General features: G+C 38.0%; 3 protein-coding genes across 4 annotated transcripts; 1 reads left to right on the forward strand and 2 right to left on the reverse strand.

Annotated features, from left to right (window-relative positions):
- The first annotated feature begins 942 nt into the window (after positions 1 to 942).
- RAN1 (copper-exporting ATPase / responsive-to-antagonist 1 / copper-transporting ATPase (RAN1)) lies at positions 943 to 7,147 on the forward strand. The gene is made up of 9 exons (XM_011098532.3): positions 943 to 1,447; positions 2,215 to 2,829; positions 3,145 to 3,574; positions 3,705 to 4,030; positions 4,473 to 4,531; positions 4,641 to 4,983; positions 5,343 to 5,543; positions 5,657 to 5,914; positions 6,191 to 7,147. Exons 1-9 carry the CDS (start codon positions 1,178 to 1,180, stop codon positions 6,671 to 6,673), a joined length of 2,985 nt encoding a protein of 994 aa, XP_011096834.1. The 5' UTR covers positions 943 to 1,177; the 3' UTR covers positions 6,674 to 7,147.
- Positions 7,148 to 11,054: 3,907 nt separating this feature from the next.
- On the reverse strand, positions 11,055 to 17,301 carry LOC105175956 (Pectin lyase-like superfamily protein). The gene is made up of 3 exons (XM_088876031.1): positions 16,983 to 17,301; positions 16,674 to 16,901; positions 11,055 to 12,692 (listed from the first exon to the last, which is right to left on the reverse strand). The coding sequence occupies exons 1-3, from the start codon at positions 17,199 to 17,201 to the stop codon at positions 11,625 to 11,627; spliced, it is 1,515 nt and encodes a 504-aa protein (XP_088732157.1). The 5' UTR covers positions 17,202 to 17,301; the 3' UTR covers positions 11,055 to 11,624.
- A 1,060-nt stretch (positions 17,302 to 18,361) lies between these two features.
- On the reverse strand, positions 18,362 to 20,330 carry QRT3 (Pectin lyase-like superfamily protein). 2 transcript variants are annotated; one of them, XM_020698545.2, is made up of 3 exons: positions 19,950 to 20,330; positions 19,576 to 19,809; positions 18,362 to 19,477 (listed from the first exon to the last, which is right to left on the reverse strand). In XM_020698545.2, the coding sequence occupies exons 1-3, from the start codon at positions 20,154 to 20,156 to the stop codon at positions 18,458 to 18,460; spliced, it is 1,461 nt and encodes a 486-aa protein (XP_020554204.1). In that variant the 5' UTR covers positions 20,157 to 20,330; the 3' UTR covers positions 18,362 to 18,457. The 2 variants fall into 2 exon arrangements, with proteins under 2 accessions (XP_020554204.1, XP_011096835.1); XM_011098533.3 differs by having other exon boundaries at positions 19,573 to 19,809; positions 19,950 to 20,328.
- Between the last annotated feature and the right edge of the window lie 796 nt (positions 20,331 to 21,126).

Raw genomic sequence — 21,126 nt, forward strand, 5'->3', positions numbered from 1 at the left:
CATGGAATAAAGCACGTAAGTAAAGTAATAATTGCAAAAAGGAGAGAAATTAGAAGGAGTGGTGAATAAGAAGGAATCATCTCATCATCATCAAATTAATTAACAAAGTTGTACCGAATCCGGAACAACTTAGTGCGACTTTTTGTGATGGGCAGTTGAAAAGCCAATACTGATGCAGATGATTTGATTTTGAATTTTTATATTTGGTGGAGATCAAATTAAATAAATAATACTCTAAAACACAAATAATTTATAATGTTAAAAGAGAGATGAGGTTAGAGTTGGGGACTTGGTTTCCAAGGGATGATTGGGTCCCACCGTTACCATTATTGTTGTGTATATAAAGATAAATGTTATGAGAAGGTTAATTCCAAAAAAATAAAAAGAGAAGGGTAATTGGGATGTTGAATTAGAAAATTGGTCAATGCGACGGCTGCCGTGTCTGCCACTCCCAACCCAAACAACGTTTTCCCATATAAATATCCAAAAATGCCCTCATGAGTTTTCTATTTGAATTCCCTCAAAACTTCCAACTTTGAAAAATTCAATTCTCAAAAATCATAATTGTATTTTATTGGAAATAAAATAGTAGGTATTAAATTTCAATATTTAAATAATATGAAAAAATGGTAATGTTGAAGATATAAAATTAGGTGACAAGTTGTTTTCATGATTGCATTGGTTGTAAGGAAGACACAAAATTCAGCAATACTAATAATACTGCTTTTATTCATAAAAGCATACATATTATATATTGTTTGTTTTGTTATTTCTTCTTCTTGCTAAAGACTCTGTGGTGTGGTTTGTTGAATAATTTTCTCACAAACCCTACTACTACTACTCCTCTTTTACCAAATCCATGCAGTACAAGAGTAGTACAAATCCCATTTTCGTAATTTCCACGCTGCCACCCACCTAAATTTTCTCTCTCCCGCACTATACTCTTTGCTTCTTACAAATCCCTTGTCTTGCCTTCCCTCCTTTCTCGCACCCACAGATTTCTCTCTCTCTCCCTCCCTCTCCATCTACAATGGATTAACAACTATCCATTTTTTCCCTTTTCTTTCTTTCTTTCCTTTCCCACAAATTCAATTACAATTACATTTCTACGTATTTATCTCCCTGTTTATTATCTCTTTTGCCTCTTTTATTGTTAGAGGCAGTCGGGGGTTTTAGGATGGCGCTGAGTATGAGGGCCCTGCAGTTAACTGCGCCTGCCCGAAAAGCTTCCGGTCATTCCTCCGAGGAGGAGAGATTGCTCACCGCCAATCACCAACATAATTCTGGCAACTTGCGCAGAATTCAGGTGGGCGTCACCGGGATGACATGTGCGGCCTGCTCGAATTCCGTCGAATCGGCCCTCAGGGCTCTAAACGGCGTCGTCAAAGCCTCCGTCGCTTTGCTTCAGAATAAGGCTGACGTCACCTTTGATCCCACCTTAGTTAAGGTCTGGTCAAACGCTTTTTCTTCAGCTTTCTTTTTCTTTTTTTCTTTTCTAGATTTCTCCCTCCTACTCGTGTAATGCATTATGTGCGTATGAATGTAGATTACACGTCTTTTGCGTGCTAATTCACAGGTGGACAGTGTTATTATAGGTATCAATTTGCTGTAGTGATAATATTTAATATCTCCATGGACAAGCCTAATTGGAAGATGAGCTGGAGGCAACATGTTATTGTTCCCTATTTCAATTTTTTATTTCATTTTTTCCTTTCCATGTAACTTTCTCATCCTAATTTCCGTTGTTAAGGCATTGTTTTTGTCTATGTTTATCTATTTTTCTCTTCACTTATGGTTTAGCTTTCTGGGTGATGTTAGTTCTGGCTAAATGGGTTTCATCTTGCTTGGTGCAACTTATTGTTTGAGTTGGTCTTTTAGTAGTATTTTCCAAACGCACAACTCATATACACTTTTTGATGTACCTAAGCTGCTGTCTAATTGCTGAGTATTGATTCAGCTGCACCACTACCAATCGCGATTTTGTTTCCATCGAATGTGAGATTGTAGTTGAAATTATAGCTGTGCGGTCAAGCTTCCAAGTTTAATATCTATGCCTCATTCATATCCAGGATCTTCATGTCTGTTGTGATTCTTTACTGCACTCCCTTCCACTGTATTAATTAATTGGAAGGATTCAACAATTTTGCTGGCATCCTGAGCGGGACATCTTTATGGTTCTTGATTTTTCAGCAAGTTGCCCTGTTTTTGTTTCAGGATGAAGACATTAGAAATGCAATAGAAGATATTGGATTCGAGGCAGAACTTCTATCCGAACCAAGTACTTTTCATTCTAAGCCAACTGGGACCTTAATAGGTCAGTTCACAATAGGAGGAATGACATGTGCCGCATGTGTAAATTCTGTAGAAGGGATTCTAAGAAAGCTACCAGGCGTGCGAAAAGCTGTAGTTGGCTTGGCTACATCTTTGGGGGAGGTTGAATACGACCCAACTGTTATCAGTAAAGATGGTATAATCAATGCAATAGAAGATGCTGGTTTTGAAGCTTCATTTGTGCAGAGTAACGAGCAGGATAAGCTTGTGCTAGGGGTTACTGGCATTGCAAGTGAAATGGATATACAGATGTTAGAAGGAAGTCTTTGCATCTTGAAGGGTGTGAGGCAATTTTATTTCGATCGGGCGTCTAAAGAATTAGAAATTCATTTTGATCCGGAGCTTCTTAGTTCAAGAGCATTAGTTGAGGAGATTGAAAGTAGTAGCTACGGGAAACTGAAGTTACTTGTGAAGAACCCTTATACTAGAATGGCTTCCAAAGATCTAGAAGAGTCTTCGAACATGTTTCGGCTATTTGCAGCAAGCTTGTTTCTCAGTGTAAGTTACTCTTTTTTGCGCTTTGATACTTTTATCCTTTTTGACCTTAAACATTGGTTAGTTCTGGTATCTTGGTGTTATTTGGAAGCAAATCTGCATATTTAATGCTGCAGAATTTCGTATGTATATAATTGCAGCTGAGATACAAGTTCCATGGGACTTCTTTTTGTTAGTTAATTGAAAAGAGTTTCTTGATCGTCAAAAACAATAAATTATCTGATGCTGTGCTATCCCCTTTACCAATGAAATATTGTCTTATGAGGATTTCCTTTACTCATGAAATATTCTCTGTTAACTCTTATTCGCTGGCTTCAGGTTTCAGTCCTTTTTATGCAAGTCATATGTCCTCTTATACCTCTGTTACATTCTTTACTACTTTGGCGTTGCGGTCCACTCCAAATGGGTGATTGGCTGAATTGGGCTTTGGCCACTGTGGTTCAATTTGTTATTGGCAAGCGTTTCTATGTTGCAGCTGGCAGGGCACTCAAAAATGGTTCGACTAACATGGATGTCCTGGTTGTATTAGGAACTTCAGCTTCATATTTCTACTCAGTGTCGGCATTATTATATGGTGCGATAACTGGGTTTTGGTCTCCAACATACTTTGAAGCAAGTGCTATGCTAATTACATTTGTACTTTTGGGTAAGTACTTGGAAAGCCTTGCAAAGGGGAAGACATCAGATGCTATCAAAAAGCTCGTGGAGCTTGCTCCTGCTACCGCGATATTGCTTATAAAAGACAATGGTACGTGTTCCAGACTTCTTTCTCACGCACTACTAAAAGTATAAGGGAGTTAATGAGAGTTTTGGCTCATTGAAACCAGCTGATTGTTGGTGTCAAGATTGTGCTGAGTTAAGACACTTGAACATTGCAGGTGGAAAAGTTGTAGGAGAAAGAGAAATTGATGCTTTGTTGATTCAGCCTGGTGACATATTGAAGGTACTACCAGGCACAAAAGTTCCTACCGATGGTTTAGTTGTATGGGGTTCAAGTTATGTAAATGAGAGTATGGTTACTGGTGAATCTTCTCCTGTGCTGAAAGAAGTCAATTCTTCAGTTGTCGGAGGTACAATAAATTTGCATGGTTCGCTTCACATACAAGCCAACAAAGTAGGCTCTAACACAGTTTTAAGCCAGATTATATCTCTGGTTGAGACGGCACAGATGTCTAAAGCCCCCATCCAAAAGTTTGCCGACTTTGTAAGTGCTATCTTTTCCCAATTTATCATGTTCTGGTTTGTGCTTTTGATCTTGAACACATCCGAAAAGACGATTTAAAGAAAAGAGGAGGGAGAAAGGGAAAAAAGAAGAGAGAAAATATGTCTGACCTTCATTGTTAGAAAGGTAATCTTGGTACTTCTGCCTGCCTCGCTCGGTAGGGCAGAACTTTTAGTTGGATGGAGGATTATATAGAGTGACAATAATGAAAAACTGCTAGAGAAGCTTGTTATGTTAATAGAATACAGATTGACAGAGAATGTCATTACATAGTAGCAATAAATACTGTCTGATTTGTCATTGGCATCCATGTTATTCTCCTGGCTTTATGAATTTTGGCATCTCAATTTTATATTTCTGTCCTGGCTCCATATTTGATGCTAAATTAGCGTCTTCATGTTGGTTGGCAACTTCTCACCTACAGGTTGCAAGCATTTTTGTCCCTGCAGTTGTAACAGTTGGATTGTTGACATTAATGGGATGGTAAGGTTGCTATAGCAAATTCTTAATATCTTTTCTACAATTAATCTTAAGAGAGCAAGATCTTGGCCATTTATTCAATTTTATTAATGTTTCTTTTATCAATTTGCAGGTATCTTGCTGGGATTCTCGGAGGTTACCCTGAGGAGTGGCTCCCAGAAAATGGCAATTATTTTGTTTTTTCCCTTATGTTTGCAATATCAGTTGTTGTGGTTGCATGTCCATGTGCACTGGGATTGGCCACCCCAACTGCTGTCATGGTTGCAACAGGGGTTGGAGCTAACAATGGTGTGCTTATAAAAGGAGGAGATGCATTAGAGAAGGCACAGAAGGTCAAGTATGTCATATTTGATAAGACTGGAACATTAACCCAGGGAAAAGCCACAGTTACTACAGCAAAAGTTTTTTCAGGCATGGAGCGCGGTGAATTTCTTACATTAGTAGCTTCAGCAGAGGTAAAAAGATTTAGCACCAAATGAATCTAATTTATGCTTCATCATCTTCTTGTTCTGCAGCTATTTTGCAAATCATTTTTGTGATTGCCTCTTGCATAGAACCCTTTTTCTTCCCTTTTTTCCCGACTGTTCTGTTTGGGTAGAACCTGATGATACCAAAAATTGAAGGGAGAAAAGTGAAAACAACCAACATGAGTATTGTGCAGAACATGATATCACAGTTGCCTTATATCATTGCTTTGCGTCAGGCTAGCAATCTGCTAGTGATTGGGAAGTGAATTCCACTGTTGAGAGCCGCTCAGCCACAATGTCCATAAAATTTGTATCTGAACTGATAGAGCTTCTTTTTTTTGACACAGGCTAGCAGTGAGCACCCACTGGCCAAAGCAATACTTGAATATGCGCGCCATTTCCATTACTTTGATGATCCTTCCACTACAAAGGATGCCCATATCAATGGGCAGGAATCTAAGTCCTTTGGATGGCTACTTGATGTATCGGATTTTTCTGCATTGCCTGGGCAAGGTGTGCAGTGCTTTATAGACGGGAAAAAGATTTTGGTGAGTATTTACCCCAGTTCTAGATATCTTTACTCTTAGGAGAGAGAATGGTTTAGAATGTTAGTGGAATTTTGTCACTTTTTATGCTGACCAATGTTGAATCTCTTTAATAGGTTGGTAACCGGAAGCTGATGTCTGAAAATAGGGTTGCTATCCCAGACGAAGTGGAAAATTTTGTTGTACAGTTGGAAGAAAGTGCCAAAACTGGAATTCTAGTGTCCCATGATAATGATTTAATTGGTGTTCTGGGTGTATCAGATCCACTAAAGAGGGAAGCTGGTGTTGTTATAGAGGGCCTCATAAAAATGGGTGTCAATCCTGTTATGGTTACTGGTGATAATTGGAGAACAGCCAATGCTGTTGCAAAGGAGGTTATTATCTTCCCTTGTTTCTTTCTGCCTTCTTTTGAATGAACTTTTAATGCATTAGAAAATCCTGAATGATTTTTCTTTTCATTATAAAATGACTTAATGCCATGCTATCTCTTGGCGCACCTCATGGCACCCCTTTGTTTTTGTTGGCATGTCCAGCAATTATTTTACAGGACACAAATATTTTTGTATGACAATTGAGGAGTATTTAACGCCTTTCACAATCTGGATGAGACAATTCATTGATTTCCCTCTAAATTCTCTGTTGCTGTGCAGGTTGGCATTACAGATGTACGGGCAGAAGTGATGCCTGCAGGGAAAGCTGATGTTATTCGGTCATTCCAGAAAGATGGAAGTGTAGTTGCAATGGTGGGGGATGGTATTAATGATTCTCCTGCCTTGGCTGCAGCAGATGTAGGCATGGCAATTGGGGCGGGAACAGACATTGCAATAGAAGCTGCTGACTATGTGCTGATGAGAAGCAACTTAGAAGATGTGATCACTGCTATCGATCTCTCTAGAAAGACGTTCTCTCGTATTCGATGGAATTATGTGTTTGCCAGTGCTTATAATATTGTTTCTATCCCGATTGCTGCTGGAGTTCTGTTCCCACAGCTGAAAGTGAAATTGCCACCCTGGGTAGCTGGTGCATGCATGGCTATGTCATCTGTAACAGTTGTTTGCTCTTCTCTGCTTCTGAGGAGATATAGGAAACCAAGGCTTACCACTCTACTGGAAATCACTGTTGATAGAAGTTAGAATGAAATAGGTGGGAAAAAGAAATAAGAGGTGGGGATGTACTGCTAGAAGTTAGCTTCTTAGAGAGCTACGAACTGGAGGAATTCATGACAGTGTCTATATCAGGGATGCTTGGTCCCAGTTTGGCGCAACCATTTTTTGTTTGTTTGTTTGGAAAGTTTACCACTCCTCCACTGTATGGTCTTAAGCTTGTATGACTGAACACGGCCACGGGGGTTTTGTGTTCCCTGACGTGTTTAAGTGTAAATATCACTTGGTGTTGTACAGCGTATAGGTTTGTCCTTTTTATGAGCTTAGGTAGCTGCCTCGCTCTCTTCATTTTATTTAACAGTTTCAGATGAAGATGTCAAGTAAAATGAGTGAGTGTCTAGTTGGGCATTGGGCTCAATTTTTTCATTAATTTGTTGTTATTATCTGGTGTAACTTTTGGATTGGTTGTTGTAATTGTTAGATATGGGAAGTTTCCCCACATCACACCACACTGCTCATCTTTCTTCTATTAAGCAAGTATTTGGATGTTTGCACCCCCTTTTTTGAAATACTGTACACAAATATTGAAGATTTTAATTGCGAACCTTCATTGTTCACACCGGACTCAAGCACTATGTTTGTTTTTATTTTCAAGTTATTTTTCAAATAAGTTAAAATATATCCAATGTTTGTCATCATTTAAAAACACATTATTTAGGTGTTTTTAACTGTTTTAGTATAAAAACATACATATATATATATACACACATATATATAAATATATATTAAAAATACATGATTTAACAATGAATAGTAATTTTTGTCTCCCAAAACACTACATTAAATATATAATATTTATTTTAAATTATTTCCAAAAATAAATCCAAACATACCTACTATTTCTAACACACACTTATTTATCTTTATTTTTCTCTCTCTATCTCCACAAAATACAATAAAATACTCAAAAAACGAATCCAAACATTATCAAGGCTTCCTCCCACTCCCCGTCCCGTCCTTCTCACCAATTGTAGTTTTTCAAACAACGAAAGGTGTATTTGTAATTAAGATAATTTTCAGGAAAAATTGTTGTAATTTAAAAAAAAAAAAAGAAAAGAAAGAAAGAAAGAGAAAAAGAGAATGATAGTAACAAAGCCTTGATTTTCTTAATTACATGTTACAGTACATATGCATTTGTGCAGTGTCTCCAGAGACACTGTATTAGTTTGAAATAATGATTCCACCAAATTCGTGAGGTAACAAGGTTTTGAATGAGAATGGGTCAAGTCAAAACATATATACTTACTTCATCCATTACCAGTCAACCCCTTATTCAAAAGTCATCAAACATTTAGAGTTAGAGTTACGTACTCATCTTACATTCCTATATAAATATAAATATAATATATATTTTTATTTTTGAATTATACTATTATATTTTTTAATTTAAAAATTAATGTACATGTCATCACATATTGACGTAATATACACCAATTTGTGATATTAAAATATAATAAAAAAATCCATAATATTATTGAACCTAAAAGGAAAACACTAAAATCGTAAAATGTGAACATAAAATCATGGGAGTCAAAAGATCAATGGAGCTTCATGCTGTTGTGCTTTACTTTTTCAATTTCTTGCCTTTCTTTTTCTGAATCTTTAATTTCTTGTTTTACTGTTTGAATCGACATATGTATATATATACGAGTTTGGTTGAGAGGTTTAATTACTTGAATTTGTGTCAGTGTTGGAAGCATATAGTGCTTGTCATTCCTTAATTAATGTGCAATGCACTTTGATTCGGATTCGCGGTCGAGGTTGAGGTTTCACCTAAATAAAGTGTGGAACCTGAGAAAGAGAAAGGAAAAATCATTAGAGTTGTAATAAATGTATTTGATCATAAATGAAATGTAATGTTAAATGTGTTTAGTTGGCAGGGGTATGTAGCAAGATCTCCAGCTAAGAGGTGTTAGAAGATGAAGAAGCTATATTAGGTAGGGGGTTTATAAGAGAAGAGATGGACGCGAATCCCTATGAAATGAGGTATTTTGCATTTTAATCAAGAGTATTTATATGTTTTGACAAAACACTGAAAGTGCTTTCATTTTCATGAGACTGGTCAATAACATATACAAGTTGGAATTGGGAAGCAAAGATTAACAACAGAAATAAGATGTTGTTTGTGTTGAAAGGGATGATGAAAAGAGGGTGGTTTGCACGTCTCTATCTGCCTCATTAGATTAATATCATGATCATGAATGTGTATGTGTATGTTGGGGGTTCTTAATTTTGTTCAAAGTCAGTGCTCTCACTCTTTTTGACCCTTAATCAACGGTTTATATATGTCGTCGTCACCTCACTCACATCATCATTTTAATTTTAGTCTACACATATTAATTAATCTATATATTATACATTAATGTATGATCAAACCAGGTGGATAGATCAATGAAAAAGAGATGTACGTACGTACATCAGATCATATGTACATAGCTTCCTCTGCAAGCTAATTAATTAATGTAGGTAGTTGCTAGGAAATGAAGGGAATAGGGATGGAATTGTAGAGGTATGGATATTTGGATTAAAGACTTGGCAACATTCATCATTTATTGGAGCAGCGATTGCGTTCACATCCTCTACTAATTAAGACCCCACCTACCACATCAATTTGCTGCTTTAACAATAGCCTAAGTAATTTCCACTTTCCGGGAACTATCTCATTTCTATACCATACCTCACTACTCATTAATATACTATCTGTGTTCCACATTGACACGTCGTCATATCATGAGAAAGATCAACCCAACAACTCAAACTCATGAATAATTAATTCGCTGTATATATATATCCTCTCTCTCTCTCTCTCTCTCTATATATATATATATATATATCATACATTGACAACTAGCGAAAATTAAAGCTCCATCCGAGCGAGTGATCAGTTTCTACTCCTAACATGCAAAGTTTTGATGATTATTGTTGGGTCCAAAACTACCACGAAACCATCAACACCTGCATACCCCAATTACCCTTTGATTCCCCTAACATGCCCACCGCTGCAGCTGGTGACGCCATCTCTAGCCCCAGAATTTCTTCCTTCTCCACCAATGCCTGCACTGCTTCATTCCCTCCTAAATCCACCCTCGGAAAATCCATCAGAAGGCGGTCCCGAGCTTCAAAGAAAGCGCCGACCACTCTCCTCAAAGCCAACGCCAACAATTTTCGGGCCCTTGTTCAACAGTTTACGGGCTGCCACAGTGCACCTCCTGCATTCTCCAGTCATTGTAAGGGCCCCATCAATTTGAATTTCGCGCAGTACAGTGCTTCCAACCCTGAGAAATATTCGTATGATCAGGCTCAGCGTCAAGAGTTCCGGCAGCAAGAAGATCAAAGTTTCTTCTCATTTGGCGCCCACAGTATTGCTGCCGCTGCTGCTGTTTCCACTACAACCACCACTACTGCCGATGACCACGAATTCTTTGTTTCATCAACAGTCAATTATTACAACCCTAGACGGGATCCGCTGACTTTAGATGATTTTGACATAGACAAGATTTCGTTGCAAGAGCTGTCCGGAGTAGCAGCTGGAGAATATTGTTCAGGATCAAGGAACGACGAGTTTTGGAGATACTAAGATTAAGGTGCTAGTAGCTAGATTACGAGCAGGTGAGATATCATCAAGTTGATCACCCGCACGCACGTAGGGAAAGTGAGCAAGAGACGTATCAATTTGCAGACATTGATCGATCAATTAATTAGCGTCGACGTTCAGGCAATTAATGTTGTATTGGATCATGTCTTCCAATGTAGGATGTATCACATGTTCATATGTATTATTAATGCTTTCTAATTATTATATATGTATTATATTGGCGTTGGCATAAAAAAAGGACTCATAAATTTTGAAATAGAAGATTAGGATATGTGTAAAATGTTTTGTTATAATTAAGGATTACAGACACACACGCATATATATATATATATATACATGCACAATTCATATTACTAGCTAATATCCTAATTTGATTGATTGATTTACACATTCTATGTAGTACTGCTCCATATTAATTATAAGATTGCAGTACTAGTGAGAGAGTAATTGTGTAGTGAGAAATGTGTTGCAGACTGAAGTAGGCAGTGGGATTTTTGATTAGTACTAAAAATACGTTCCCTTCTGAAAATCCGATGAGTTTACTTCTACCATCGAAAATGAACTTTGCCCATAAGTTTCATTCTTTTCTTGGAAAAATGGATTTGAATAATATATTATAACTTAAGAGTCAATTAAGATCATGTTATATATTATCATTAACGTTGTTGCGTGTGATCACATGAAATTTATGAAGTCAATCAAATACTTAAAAGAAAAAAAAAAAAAGAGTAAAAGATGATGACAACAAGTATAATATTTGATGAGGAGAGCAGTAAATAATATTATGAGATTATAAATCAACGTAGCACCTTCCCCCAACTTAGAAATGGTCTTCATCGTAATCCTTGTACATAAAAAAATCCAACGAGATTCAACAAATGCGACTAAGCCCGTCTATACTTGGGTCATCTGGGCCTGATCCATGGAAAATCCAACCAAACATTATTGAAACTGGCACTGTGATTGCCATCACCCACCATCTCTTATTTCCCATTTCCCATTTCCCAATCTGATAATGCTACTCTCATCAAATATTATCCTACTTTGAATAAAGAAATCTTGAGAAATGTCATTTAAACTGAGCTCAGAATCCCACAGCCATTCTGGAACGGTGATTACCATCCTGTTTGAAAATTCCCAAATCTCCCTCTTTTTCGTTTTCTTCTTTTAAATATCTATTACAGTATTTGTTAGACTAGGTTTAGATGTAGCAGTAGTATTAAATATTCATAGCAAACTTTTAATTGGAGGAATTAAGATGAAAATTGAAAACAAGTTTTGTTTATTGAAAGTTACTCTCTGCACACGCACACACATTGAGATTTCTCACATTACGAAGCTTCCCTGATCCCCCATCATATTATGCTGATCAACAGAAATAGAAACAAGGGCCTTCACTGGTTGTTGGCTTTCGATAACAACCATGTTATTTGACACATTTGTCACAGCATGTGCAGGAAATCCAGCTGCAACTCCTCCTCTTGTGAAGAAGGAGTACTCAACGTGATTTATTTTATCAGGAAACACCAAGACGGGAGAGAAATCGGCTACCCATTTTGTCCCATTCCCCACCACTGTCAATTTGGATACCGTTGATTTTAAGCTCATCCCATTCACTACATTGTCATCAATCACCACTTGATCAATGCTGCTGAATACGCCTTCAAGTTTCACAGTTGGAACCATATTGTTAGCGTCCCCACAGAATATATTATTCACAATATTTAGACCCGAAATCCGACCCTGAATCGACCTCAAAACAATATTTCCATCCCCCAAAAAGAACCCATTCGAAACAAGCACTTGATCAGGATCCTCCATCACTATGCTATTGAAATCCATGTAAGAATCCACTATCCTATTCTGTGCTGATTTTACTAGAATTCCAACACCACCAAACAATGTCGCCTTGTTGTAACAATGAACCCCGCTCACAATATTAGCCCGTCCCCTGAGTATAATCCCAATTGCGGCTGAGAAGATGGCAACATCAGTCACTGCATTGTCCGTACTGGCAATATCAATTGCGGTGCCCGTGTAACCCTTCTCCACTCTGTCTCCGCCGATTGTCGGGTGCTGTCCTAGGAAGCAACTTGATATGAAAGCCTCGTGTCCTCTCAAGACAAGAATTCCTTGCGTGCTGAAGTGCAAGAAGAAGCAGTTGACTACTCGAATTCTGACCGAGTCTATCAAGAGGAGACCTCCTCCTTGGTAGCTCGAATCGAAGAGGATATCCCGAAAAGTGACGTCCTCGTATTTCATTCCGTTGTTAAAGTCCTTGCTGTCTGAAAAAGTATCCGGGGCAGAGGCTTTTCGAGAATCTGGTGCCCATAGTTCGATCAGATGCCTGTCGCTTGGAAATGTGCTGGATGCCCGGAGGGTGCCTCCTTGTACCTGATGAGCAAGTCGAAAGATTAATAATTAGACAATGCCCTTACTTTTACATCTCACGATTTACGTTAGGCCAGAAGGAGACAAGGAGTTGGAATTCCCAGGGTTCTAATTGTGATTCAAATATCAAAGGAAAATTAATGGGAAACTTTTACTAACTTCAATGCTTCTAATATATGGGTTGATCACACGCCAGGTCATTCATTAAGTGTCTGTAATAGTTAATAATGATTACATATACAGAATCTCAAGACTTGGGTTCAACAGATGTCCAAGAATCCGCTGATGAGCTCCATTTCCACCAGTAACGCCTATGTTCTAGCTCCAACCAATCCTGCCACCTTTTATAAAGTTGGATCCTCGCGAAACTTGCATGTAATCTATTTAATCGGGAAACCTGACCAGATATTTTATACAAATATGATGAAATTCCAGACTATGAAGATACAGCTGCAACGAGAAAGAAAATTGCAGACACACTGACTTCAGGTTGAAGAGCTGCAGATTTCTTCTTCTGCAGAAGTCGCATTTTTGTATTAGCACCTTTTTACTATTTGGTTTTAGCAACTTAGAGGTTGTTAAGTTAGTTGTGACCCATCTATGTATATATGGGTCTTCTTTATCTTGTAACAGAGAGAACAACAGAAACTTTATGATCTTCAATTCAATTCCGTTTATTCTTTCTCCAAGATTTCAATTGCCTGATTTTACTTTCACATTCATGCCTATGCCTCTGTATTTCAACATGGCAGTAATGGATTTGAACACAGGAAATATCCATGTCAGTAGAGACATAGTATTCCATGAGAACTCCTTCCCTTTTAAGAATTCTGCTGAAGTTACTGATGACATAGTATGTCCACTCCCTAAACCTCTGAACCTTGATGAAATAGAGAATGGAAAAGAACCTAACATAGCATCTACAGAGAACAATCAAGAGATAGAAAATAACACCACTGTACCTAGAAGGTCCAGTAGATTGACCAAGTATCCTGTGTGGATGAGGGATTATGTATGTTGCAATGCTGATGAATCTGCTTGTTATAAAATGACAACTGCACATACTTGTTTTGTGGAAAAGATTTCTAACCTGCAGGAACCAAAGACCTACATGTTGGCTCAAGGGAATCCAAGATGGGAGAAGGCCATGAGGGAAGAAATAAGTGGACTAGAGAGAAATAAGACTTGGAAGCTGACAGAATTACCTCAAGGCAAGAAAGCCATTGGATGTAAATGGTTGTACAAGGTAAAACTCAACCCTAACAGCACTATTGAAAGATATAAAGCCAGATTAGTGGCAAAAGGATACAGCCAAGTGGAAGGAGAAGACTACGATGATTGCTTTGCACCTGTTGCAAAAGCAGTCACTGTTAAGCTTTTCCTTGCAGTTGTTGTGGGTAAAAACTAGCCATTACATCACCTCGATGTGAATAATGCCTTCCTTCATGGCACCCTGGATGAAGACATATATATGGAACCTCCACAAGGGTACACAATCCCAACAGGTAAGGTTTGTAAACTAGAAAAATCATTTTATGGCTTGAAGCAAGTTTCAAGAAAATGGAATGAAGAGTTTACCAACAAAATGAAGGATTTTGGTTTTGAGCAATGTGATCATGACCACTGTCTATTCATAAAAGGTACAGGTATGAATTTAATTGCTTTACTTGTATATGTGGATGACATACTTGTTACTTCTGCTTTTGTGGATAATATTATGAATGTTAAAGACTATTTGAATAAATTGTTCACTGTGAAGCATTTAGGACCTGCCAAGTACTTCCTTGGCCTAGAATTTGCTCATTCGGCAGAAGGTTTGGTTGTAACACAACAGAAATATGCCCAAGACATAATCAAAGACATAGGCCTAAGCAAAGGAAAGCACACTACCACTCCATTTGCCCCAGGTTTAAAATTATCTGCAGATGCAGGGGCATTACTTACTGAACCTTCCAGATTTAGGAGACTCATTGGGAGACTATTATACTTGAGTTTTACTAGACCAGACTTATGTTATGCTGTACAGCAATTGAGCCAACACCTCCAACATCCCTGTGATAAACACTGGGAAGCTGCAGTTCATGTTGTCAGATATTTGAAGGGGACTGTCACCTCAGGTTTGTTTTTCTCATCCAACTCTGATTTCTCACTTAAGGTCTATTGTGATGCAGATTGGGCTGCATGTCATCTAACCAGAAAGTCTTTGAGTGGATTCTGTATTTTCATGGGAAACACTCCTATATCTTGGAAAACCAAGAAGCAAACTACAGTAGCTAGATCTTCCGCTGAAGCTGAATACCGTAGCATGGCCAACACTACTTGTGAAGTCACATGGTTACTTTACATTCTGAAAACTCTGGATATTCATGTAAAGCTTTCTATACCATTTTTTTGTAACAACAAAGCCGCATTACACATAACGGCAAATCCAGTCTTCCATGAGAGGACTAAACACCTCGAGATCGACTGTCATGTAGTCAGAAACAAGTTCAAAGAAGGAGTGATTATGCCCACTTATGTGATCTCGAAGCAACAGGTAGCAGATATTTTTACCAAGTCCTTGCCCTGTACCTCATTCCTCCATCTCAGGTCCAAGCTGTACTTAGTGAACCTCAACCCTAGTACAGTTTGCGAGGGGTGGTGATGAAATTCCAGACTATGAAGATACAGTTGCAACGAGAAAACAAATTGCAGACACACTGACTTCAGGTTGAAGAGCTGCAGATTTCTTCTTCTGCAGAAGTCGCATTTTTGTATTAGGACCTTTTTACTATTTGGTTTTAGCAACTTAGAGGTTGTTAAGTTAGTTGTGACCCATCTCTGTATATATGGGTCTTCTTTATCTTGTAACAGATAGAACAACAGAAACTTTATGATCTTCAATTCAATTTCGTTTATTCTTTCTCCAAGATTTCAATTGTCTGATTTTACTTTCACATTCATGCCTATGCCTCTGTATTTCAACAAAATATAGTGATTGCGTGTTGTGTTTATGCCAACTTTAATAAAAGGTTGGCTGTCTGTGTGCGTGGTTTGGTTTGTTGTTGGAAAAGTAAATGCATCTACAGCTTGGAAAAATAGCACGACATTTAAGAAAAGCAAAAGGACGTGAAAAAAGAGACGATGGACTTTCCTTCTAATTCATTGTTAAATGCATTCCCGTGGATGCATTTTCTGATCTGACACGTGGCAATAACCCGTTTAGTAGTTAAGATTCCTATTCAATTCAGACTGTCGAATTAAATCTATCATGTCATTGATTACTTTTTTTTGAATTATACATTAATTATATCATAAGTGTGTTACACTTGTTATATAACTAATTTAAGTCCAATTAAATTTGGTCTGAATTAAAATTTTCTGCTTACTAGCCTCCCAGTGAGAACACGTCCATGCCAATTAGGAGATTAGATTTTTTATTACATTTTTTATTCTATTTAAATATGCATGTTACATGTATAAAAATAATATCATATATTTTATTTAAAAGAAATTTATATGTATCATATGTATATTAAATAAAACAGAAAATGTAATAGAGTTTGAAATAGAAAATTGAAACATAGGAATTAGAGGGATGAAAGAGGGAATACATATTTGATGAAGGTGGCTATAGAGAGAGAGTCAGCAGTCAGCACTCAAGTGCTTTAGGAAAAGGGGTAAGGTAATATCTTCTCATCTCTCTGTCATCGATATACTAACTTAACTTACGAGTAAATAGTAACTTTTTACAGTTCCGAACGTAGTTATGGTTGAAAATTAATGAAACCTCAAAGGACCATAAAATCACAGACAAGCAGTACTCATGTGCCTAATTACAGTGATCAGAAAAAGGTAAAAACTTGATGAATTAATGGCAATGCTTTTAATGCATACACATGAAAATCTAAGATGTATATTTGATGGATGGAGAGAGAGAGAGAGAGAGAGAGTTGTATCGTGTATGAGAGGTTGCACGGGATGTGCATCGGAAAACGTACGTACCACAATGTTGGCAACGGCAGCGGGAAACCTGATAGGACTGCTGATTTTGAAATTCCCACCTTGCAAATCAATTACTACACCACCCAAATCACTGATTCCAGGTAGCAACTCAAGCCCATTTTGTAGTTTTACGGCGTCGTTTAAGGCGTCCAATATGGCGGAGGTGCTGTCCTGAGCCCCAGTGGGATCAGCACCGTAGCCGATGGGATAAAACACTCTGCCACTGCTCTGCAAATAAAACAAACATGAGTAGTATAACGGAGAGGAAATGAATTTGAGGGGCTAAATGTGGAAATGGAAAAGTCAGACCTTGACCGAAACTGGGGGTGGCGGAGAATCCGTAAAAGCTGCTTTAACAAAACTAGTGAGAGAAGTAGTGGTTTTACGTAGAAGCTTGGGTTGAAAGTGGTGGAGCTTCGGGTGTGTGACAGAGGGAGAGCATCCCATTTCTTTCAAGTTAAAGAGAAGGAAAAATGGTATGATGAGTAGTAGAGTTGGAGTTGGGGAGGAGGACCACAAATTCTCCATATTAGGTGTGGGTGGGGGTGTGTTTGGAGTTGGACAAAAAGAGAGAGAGGTAGCACTACTGCACTCACTAATTTATGATATGATGCACAAGTCAAGTGTAGAAGGGGGCCGGAACTGGAAGCGGTTTGCCTTATAAATTAAGGCTGTTTTTATTAGTTTTCTCTCAAACCAAATAACAATAATGTAAAACAAATCTGTCATGTCTGTGTGTTTGCGCTCCAAATCTTTAATATTCCGATTATCTGATTCCACACGGTTACATCTTAATAATTTATTTCTTGTATTTTTTATTAGCTTAGTCCGAGTGATTTTAATCATCCCCCGTTTTGGCACAAATCATTGAAAAATTAAAGGTTCTGTAAATAACAAGTACAGCTAGCTTGACGTCATTACTTGGTATAAAATCAATGCTGCACCCTTTTTTTTATTTAATCGTAAAAGGTAGATTGGGTTAAATTTGCGTTGGTTACTACTAATATGAATTTTAAGATTGTCCAACTCAATTATTACAACCACATGCACACCACACATTACTATTCTTACAACAAAGCGAGCAGCCATTTGGATCCATCCAAATTTGAGAGTGGGCCGACATTCATGTATTAAATATTGAAATTCAATAATTTGGTGTTATTAGATGGGCTTCTTTGTTGGTTGGCTAGCCCAATAATATCTAAACCATTGGACCAAATGAATTATGCACGTGCACCAATAATATCAAAATTGGTTCATCTTCTTGTCTGGAAATCAGAATGTTGTTGGATGAGAAAGCTGAGTGGGTGTTTCTATTCTCTTGGCTTGTTTTAATTTGCACATCCTTTTCAAATCTCTACTTATTTTATAACCATATCGCTGTCAGAATTGATCTGCTGGTTACCAACTAGAACCGCATGGATGGTGACCCACATGATCAATAATTTTGACATAATACCCCAGTAAATTATTCACATCCCAATATTGGTTAAACCAAAAAACTTTGGAAACATGAAAAACAAAGGGGGAAAGAAAAGTGAGGATCACCAGTTAATGTGTCACGACTTTAGACTTGAGAGGTTATATTTGCTTGACCATCTAGATGTTTGTGTGTGGAACTGAGGTTTCAATTCCACCTACAATTCTAATTTCTTGATCAAGCAAGAAAAAGTAAAATCTCAGCCATCGACCTGGAATTTTTTTCCAAATGCTATATTGGTCATCCCTAGCACTTTAGGGTAGTTGAAACGCTAGAGACATATGATCCAAAGATTACAATCTCCTTAGCTTGAGAAGGAACCCACCCCCCCTTGATCAGCAGTTACATGAACACTTGCAGGAACTGCTACATCTGACTGAATCACAATCTTGTTACCTGACACGTTTCGCAAGGCGTGAACAGGGAAAGACCTCCCATTTGTGATGAACGTGTATTGTACTTGCTTAATAAGGTCCGGAAACACAAGTACTGAGTTGAAATCTGTGGTCCAGGAGCTACCATTTCCCTCCACGCTTCCTCTTGCAACCGTCGCCTTAAGCTTCATTCCTTTCACGTTATTCCTGTCAATCACAACTTGATCGATCTGATTGAACGCCCTATTGCTCTGGTCCAATTGCACAATCTCAATCCCCTTGTCCGAGCCCGAGAACATGTTATCCACAATGTTGACTCCATTCACCACACCATTTATAGATTTGAAGAGAATGTAGGCGTCTCCAAGGAAAAAGCTGCTGGAAATTGTGAGCTGCACAGGGTCCTCGGCAACAATGCCTGTGAAATCCAGGTACGAATTTACAATTCGCGTCTGTGTTAAACCTGGTGTTTTGAGATAAATCCCTGTGCCTCCAAAGCTAGTGGCCTTATTGTAGCAATGCACCCCTGATAAAGTGTTTGCTTGACCCGATATCAGAATCCCTGTGGCTGCTGAAAATATGACGACATCTGTGATAGAATTATCATTCCCCGACAGGGCTATTGCGGTGCCTGAGAAATTCCTCTCACCAGGATCACCCCCAGCAGTGATGTGTTGGCCGAGATAGGAGTATCTGATGTAGGTTTCATGACCACCTTGTACTTGGATGCCTTGGGTATTAAAATGAGTGATGTAACAGTTGTCAATGTTAGTCCTGAGAGAGTTGATAACTTGGATTCCTCCGCCCCGGAAATTAGAGTCCAGGAACAGGTCTCTGAGTGTTACAAACTCGTAGTTATACCCAGAGCCATTGTTTGAGGCTGGTGATAAATCTATCAGATAGCCGTTGTCTGGGAAGTCACCAGATGCTGTGAGTGATCCTCCATGTATCTGCAATTACAAAATATGAGTTGTCAAGATCACCATTGTTTTTCCATGTTTTAAGAAATCCCAAAGGGCTGGAAAGTGAAATTTAACCAAGTTACCACCAGGTTTCCTCTTCCAGCGACAGGGAATTGAATTGGACGGCTAATCAAGTAATTGCCACCATCAAGATCAACCCTGGCTCCACCAAGATTCACTATTCCCTCCATCAGGAACCCATTTCCAGGCCCTTTGAGCGCATCTGATATTGCTGCGAGAATTGGGTCCGTGCTGTCTGCTTTGCCCGTGGGGTCAGCACCATAGGATGTCACGTGATATACAAGCGGTTTTGGTGACGCCTGCGTTCATTAAAATAAACAAGATCATGAGGATCATAAACATATATAGGAGCAGAATAGATGAAGCAAGAAACAGAAAAAATATTATCTTGGAATGGAAGGCATGAAAGATGAATTAAGAGTATGATTTTAGTAGTTACAGAGGATGGTGTTGATGCAGGTGCAGGTGGGGGAATAGGTGATGCAGAATCGCGTTCAAGGAACAGGTTGGGGAGATGAGAGTGATAAGAATGTTTCCTGGAGAAATGAGGAGCAGTGTGGTCTCCATACACGCCAACTATCATACAAGTGATGATTCCTGAAGACAACATGAAGAAGAAGAATATAGGTAAGGTTGAGGTTGCCATATTGATGTCGGTTTGAGCAACTAATTATGTTGGTTATATAGAGAAATAGATTGAGAAGCATGGAGAGAGGGAGCAAGCAACAAGTTTGGAAAAAGTGAGCACATTTTAGTGGATCACTCACACGCCTATGACACCTGAAATGAAATGAAATGATGCAGTAAGGTGTGTTTTGAGGGTAAAATTATTTATAGGGCGTTGAATGCTTCTTGTGAGAGAAAAAGTGTTAATAGAGGTGATGCGAATAATAATAAAGTTTGACATGTCTGAAAGGTATATTTACTCGCAGAGGAAAGTAGATTGGTTTTTGGAAATGGAAGAAAGAAGAAGAATGACTTATGGTTGAAGTAAACATAATTTTGTTTTGTTGGGTGAGAGAAGTTGTAGTGTTTAGAGAAGGAGCACAGCAGCAGCCTTGTTTGATTATTATTATGATTATGATATGTTGTGGAGAGAGTGATTTTGTAGTAGTAGTAATGTAGGTAGAGATGGATGTCCTAACTCCTAACAATTGAATTACATTGAATGGTAAGAGTGTAATTTCCATTGTAATTCAATTCCACACCAAAAAGGGCATAAAGGACAATAATAAAGTGGTGTGAATGTGATTGCGTAATTAATGCCGGACAAAGAATTGAATTTGAGAATTGAGTATACTACTTAACATGCACCCCACAAATCTGCAAAGCATGCAAAATGTGACACCATTTTCTTTTAACAAACAAATTATGAATTTATCATCATCTCCTCTCTAAATCCATAATCAAAATCCTGCCCTCCAATCTAATGCCTTTTTTATATCAAAATCCTCTAATTTTTGTTAATATTAAACTTGGAATCGTGAACCCACATAATGATTCTAATTTTTTCTTTAATGGAACACAAGATATCAGCTTAGAGTTGTTAATTATAATTTTTATTTAATAATATATTAAATATTCTTAATTAGGGAAGTTGAAGAGGATTGTGGAGA

Source organism: Sesamum indicum, linkage group LG12 (assembly GCF_026168435.1).
Source record: "Sesamum indicum cultivar Baizhima isolate 11 linkage group LG12, ASM2616843v1, whole genome shotgun sequence".
NCBI lineage: Eukaryota > Viridiplantae > Streptophyta > Magnoliopsida > Lamiales > Pedaliaceae > Sesamum > Sesamum indicum.